The sequence below is a fragment of the Lissotriton helveticus genome, chromosome 7 (assembly GCF_964261635.1).
Source record: "Lissotriton helveticus chromosome 7, aLisHel1.1, whole genome shotgun sequence".
NCBI lineage: Eukaryota > Metazoa > Chordata > Amphibia > Caudata > Salamandridae > Lissotriton > Lissotriton helveticus.
In genome coordinates this window covers 1,537,162,159-1,537,168,158 of record NC_136068.1, presented here as the reverse complement: position 1 = coordinate 1,537,168,158, position 6,000 = coordinate 1,537,162,159, and the positions used below count along the sequence as shown (strand labels likewise).

The window sequence follows — 6,000 nt, the reverse complement described above, 5'->3', positions numbered from 1 at the left end:
AATATGTAATCAACTTTGAAAATTTACTGAAAAGCTAACACAAGTCCGAACTTTTGAACTTTGATATTGCGAACCGCACTGGCTGATTTAGAACTTGTTTCCGAAACTATTTATGAATACCGAGAACACATGTAAAGGATAAAAAAATAAAAAGTTGAATTCATAACTTACCAAATTGCATTAAAAAAACATCTGTAGCTGTGCTTTTATCTTTTTAACCAATGGTCGTTTTAAACTCGTATTTTATGTATAATAGTATGCAAAGGAAAGTATTTTATGAATTGGTATATTGTAACGGTTTTTATTAACTGAACAATAAAGAATTTATTATACGGTTGCACTTTGTCAATTCAAGTTTGCAAGACCTTTTGCTATTAGTCAAAGTTACCCAAAATCCGAAGCCTTTGCACATTACAAATAAAGTCCGCGTTCCATTATGACACTGATGGAAAACACTCAAATATCCTCCGGATTTCCAATGCTGTGCGCATTGGGGTTTCCTGTACTGAAATTGAGTTTCAAAGTCATATGGTGATGCCAAGCTGCATGGCCTGCTCTCGGGTGACCCCCGAGTCCAGCTCTGCTCGAAGCTTCACCCAGAAGGGCTCTGCCTGGGCGGGATCCTCGGGCCAGCTGATGTAGGCGTGGTTCCTTAAGAGCTTCCGCAGCCGGTGGTAGGTTGAGAGTCTGAAACAACATAATGATAAAAAGAGGAGAATGAGACATGAGAAGGCAGGTACAACCCTGGAGCACTTCAAAACGGAAGAGGAGCAGGGCCCTGCCCGAAATCATTAAACATAGCATGTGGAAAGGGTCAATTTCATTATCCAGGTAGAATTTGTTTGGATCTGTCATTAAAAGTTGAACTCTAAACTTAGAAAAGCAGTACGTTTCAATTAATTACAAAAACGTTTGAAACAAAGCAGTGGAATTTTCCAAAATGTGTAAACATTTTTTCTCGTTAATAGATATGCTATGGCTCTGCATCTTATTTCCATGTCTTGTGTGCACTAGTCATTTTGTTTACCTTCTCACACACACTGGCACTTCAGCCAAGGATGAGGTTGAATCACCTTCTCTTATGTACCAATTAAAACATTATTTTCTATTATGAGGAGCAACCATACCCATTGCTCAGGCATTCACATCAACTGCCTGTGTCCCATTGCCTTTAACTCTTTGCCTTACAATGGGAACATGGCCTGTGCCTTTACAACAATGTCTCTCTCTGCCTGATCCCTAATCCTAGCCCAATGACACAATTCCCTGTTCATTCTTTTCATCGCCAGTCTATTGTAGTTCTGTTGGAAATGGCCCTTTTTGCAGGCTTAGCCCCAAGAACTTTTTTGCTTCTTCCTTCTATTTTTTCCTGACCTGTGGTTGTTGGCTATGGGACTCTGGGCACTTTACCACTGCTGATCAGTGCGAAAGTGCATATGCTGTCTGTGCAAATTGTTATTGTGATTGGTTATCCATGATTGGCTTATTTGTTTTAATGGTAGGTCCCTAGTTGAGTGCACTGAGTGTACCAGGGCTGGTAATTCAAATGCTACTCATGGGCTTGCAGGGCTGATTGTGCCACCCACATGGGTAGAGCTGAAAACTTTGTTAACTGCCATGTTGTCCTGGCCAGTGTACCCAATTGCCAAGCCTAGCCCTACCCTTTTCTTACACATTGGACACCCCTATGGCAGGCCCAAGGTACCCCGTAGGCAGGGTGCAGTGCATGTCAAAATTAGGATATGTACTAGTGTGGGTGACATGTTATGATAGTGAAATACTGCCAATTTCATTTTTCACTATTGAAAGGCTATCTTGCCCATAGGACAGAACGGGGAATGCTGTGTAACATGTTTACCTGCATATCTTCCCATAGAAGCAAGATAGAAAATTGAAATCTGGTACCCCTGAACTCAGAATTTAATAGCACATCTTTTAGAAAGGATGGTTTTTAAATTCAGTGTTTGAAAATAGCACTTTTAGAAAGTGGCTATTTTCTTGTTCAACCTTTCTGTGTGCCTCTGCCTGTTTGTGGATTGACTGTCTGGTTTGTGAGTAACAGGGGCTGTGGTGGCTCCAGGAGGCAGGGTGAGTCAGCACTAGGCTGAATAGACCTATCTGCATTAGGAGTGGTGGGAGGAGTAGCACCTGGGCCTTAATAGTGCTGTGCCTGCCTTCCACAATGCTGGCTTCAACTCCTGCGGTGCGTCTGATGGTCCTGGCCCACACTCACAAAGAAAGAAGATGTGCACTGGCAGAGTGCACCCAGAACTGGTTTGGACTGGGTTCAGGACCCCTCGCACATGAAGAACAAAGACTTTTGGGGTATAAATATCAGAGGTGAAACCCCTAAACTTTAGACTAGGAAACTTTGTGATCAAGAAGGAATCCCTGCCAAAGAGAACAGCTGAAGAAGACTGAGGAAAAGTGCTGCCATTGCTGTGTGTCTAGGGGGCTGACCTGCAGTTGCTGTTTCTGCTGAGGAAGAGGACTAAGGGACTTGCTGTTGTGTGCTGTGTCCCCCTACTGGAAGAGGAACTGTGCTGTGTGCTTTGTTCTTCTGAAGACAAGGGTCTCCAAGGGCCTGAGGAGAGCTGGCCTCCTGTTGTGGGAACTCAGGCACATCAAAGTTCCCAAGAACGCCTCTTTCCAAGATCATCCCTACAAAGCTGTAGCCATGTCTACACCTACAGCTGGTGTTCTTTGAAAAGCGTGTCGCATTATTTGGAGGTTACAAGGTTCCCCAACCTCGACGGTGCATGTCTGCGGCCGGCCCTGTCTGCATCGACAAGCACCGTGGAGCCAGTGCTCCACCACACCGTGTGCCTGTGGTGCCCCTAACTCGGTTAGCACCGTGCCCGTCTGCAGAATCATTGAAGTGCGGCGGGTGTGCTATCAGCAAAGCCGCTGTGGGAGGAGAAGTGAGCCGTGCTGCGACCCCTGGCCGCGAGGCATAGCCTAGCAACCGGGGCTTCTCCCAAGATGCGTCACAAAGGATCAGGAAGCCGCCCAGCAGCATGTCAACCCAGCATCACGGTGGAAACGTGATGCTGGGTTGACGCCCCGGTCCCCCCCATGCAATACCAACAAGAAGAGGACTCTCCACCCCCAGGACGCGTCCCAAGCACGGACCACAGACGAGACCTCATTACCACAGGTAAAGGCTCCGGTCAGCAATCAGAGCATGCGCCCGAGACGGTATTGGTGGGAGGGCTGCGGGTGGGGTACGGGTCTGCGAGAGCGGTCTTGTTGCTGAGGGCCTACCCGGTGACGGCCTGGTCCGGCAGAGCTGTGAGGACAGTTCCCTGTGTCCTAAGGATTAAATCGGTTGTTGGGGACTGCATCAGCCGGCCCGTACTCACACAGCTGTTAGCGGCGGTACCGGGGGCAGTTGTGTGTGACACTTCTTGCTGGTCATGTTTCAGGGGTTAGACCCTGTAATTAACCCCGGAGAACCAAGTGGCGATATTTCTATCAAGTTTTCATGAGGAGTGCAAAATACAAATTCTACAAGTTCATTTATTTTTACAAGAGCATTCCAAAGAACATTTCTAAAGAAAGGATTACTTATGTATGTTGACTTTATGTCGTTTTGAGCTTGCCTAATCAGATAAAGATATTTATATTTTTGTAAATAACCTGTGTGGTGCCCATTTGTGGTGTATCACTGTATTACTGTGGGTGTTGGTGCAAATACTTTACACATTGCCTTGGGGATAAGCCTGTCTGCTCATGCCAAGCTACCAAAGGGGTGAGCAGGGGTTCTCAACAGTGTGTTTCCCCCTTGCCCTGACTAGAAGCAAGGGTCCCTATTTGGTCAAAGGAATAAGCTCTGCCAACTAGAGACCCCCATTTCTAACAAATTCCAAATATCATACATAACATACATATGTTGAAATGTTCTGTTAAATTGTCATTTACATATTGCCCACAGCGAGCAGCATGAGGGAACATTGCAGGCGGCTATGATTTGAGCCATTGGTTAAGAGGTGATTTATTCTTGCTGCCTTTCTGCCAATGTTAATAATAATAACAATAATAATAAAAGGCATGGTGAAATTGATACGTGTTTGTTTGAAAAACATCACTTGTAAAACAGCAGTTATAATTCAAGAATAAGGCGGCAGCCTTTGCGTGATGCAGATTTCCATAGTTTTCCTTTTAATTTCCGTGGCACCTGCATGCACTAAAACCAAAGTAAGTGAAAACCGTCACATCAGCTTTGCAAGGCCAGACCTACTAGTTTTGGGAGTGCTTGTAGTTGTATCTTTATGATTGTCCGCGTTTGTCATTTTTATGAAACTTCAAAAATCTTACTTGAAACAAATGGGATTTATTACCGTTATTGTTTTTATTTTTCATTCGAAATATTTTCCAAAATTGTTATTTTGAAACTCATTGTTACAAAGCTTTGATATGCTCACTTTTCCTTTTTCAATTAACCTCTTTCAAAATTCAGGGGAAAGTCCATTTTCTGCAAGGCATGTGCGGCCGAGCCTTCAGAATTGCCATGTGATTGATATGTATGGATTTTTTTATTTAAAAAAACTCTTATTTTTCATTTTCAGGTCAATCAGTGTTTCTATCGAGATACACATTCAGCACGACATTTCAGCTCCAGGAAGATTGGATTCACATGCAGGATAGAAGCAGCAGCTAGACATCATAAAAAGAATACAAATATACGCCTCCATGACCAAACAATAATTGTATCGACACTAATATTAATACAACTAGCGAAAGTGAATATTGTCGAGTTCCCCAAATTGCATGCTTGTATCTATCCCTCAATGCAAAGCGGACTGACACCACCTTTTAGCTCATTTCAACAGCTGCCACACAATATTCCCACAATGACCACAGGAGGGCACCATATTGCAACAAATGGTGAAACCTCTGTGACATGGCACGTTCAGACCTCTCCTGTGTTCATTAGGAGCCTGCTTCAAATTCTTTAAATTCTTTTACCAGAAAGTGTGATGCGTTAGATAGGCGTAGAAGCATTAGTATCATGCCCCCTTCTATCTAGGGTGACATATCATTATTGTTTTCATTATGGGCGTTGTCATGGACGTTTGCATTGGAAGGTGACGTGTTTTTATTGTTATAGTTATAGGAGCATATTATCTATATGTAAATGAATACCACGCATTTATCACCATATTTTATGAGTCTTGTTGATGCTTCAGTTTCTCCAAGTGCTATTTTATTTTATAAATATGAGATAAAACAGATCAGATATCATCAGATTAGATATTATAAAAAAGCAGGTATCTGACCTGTAATTGAGGGGGCTGCACCCCTGGACTGTCAAGCTAGAGGTTGGGAGATGCTCCGGAAGCACAGGAGAAGAGCCCTGCAGCCTTGCACTGCTTATCATTTCCATGCGAAAGCTGCGCTAAACAGCAACTTTTTTTTTTTTTTTTACAGAAGGAAGGTATTCTGTGTGATTCATCTAAAAAAACTCAATTTATAGGATAGCCATTTTCTGCTAAAATTTAACACAGCGCCTAGAAGTAGTTATAGCGTATTAGGACGCTAGGAATTTACTAACCTTGTTTGGAATCTTAATATTGTATTCGCTGGTCATGTCATGCATTGCTGCATTAATTTCCCCTTCTGTGTGGTTACAGTTCATATGTTATGTACTCAGCTTGGGTTTCAAAAATACGATACAAATTTTAGAGTTCATCCTCTGTTTCTTAGTGCTATTTTGAGTGTGTTATTTATTTACAAAAAAGGCTTGGTGTTCCATTGTGTCCCTGAACTCATCTAGTCGGACTGATCATGACAAGAATACATTCCTACAGACTATTGCCCAGGAGGTCGCAGGCCAACTGGATTTCTAATTTGCATTGGTGCACTGGACTGAGCTTTTGCACTGTAGCTCTAATAATTGTCACTTTGAAGCTGTTAAAAGGCTTCTAACACAACAACAAAGACAACATTATGGGTTCCGGAGCAGCGTGCTACTCGCCAATAAAGGGCTTCAACACCCCA

The 6,000-nt window shown here is 43.2% G+C and overlaps 1 protein-coding gene across 1 annotated transcript in view; it reads right to left on the bottom strand.

The window, feature by feature from the left end:
• Positions 1–272: 272 nt before the first annotated feature.
• LOC144770457 (uncharacterized) overlaps positions 273–6,000 on the bottom strand; it is a 178,538-nt gene continuing 172,810 nt past the window's right edge. The window contains exon 3 of the mRNA XM_078654982.1: positions 273–687. Coding sequence (XP_078511108.1) covers positions 525–687 — 163 coding nt within the window. The 3' untranslated portion in view covers positions 273–524. The remainder of the gene's footprint in view (positions 688–6,000) is intronic.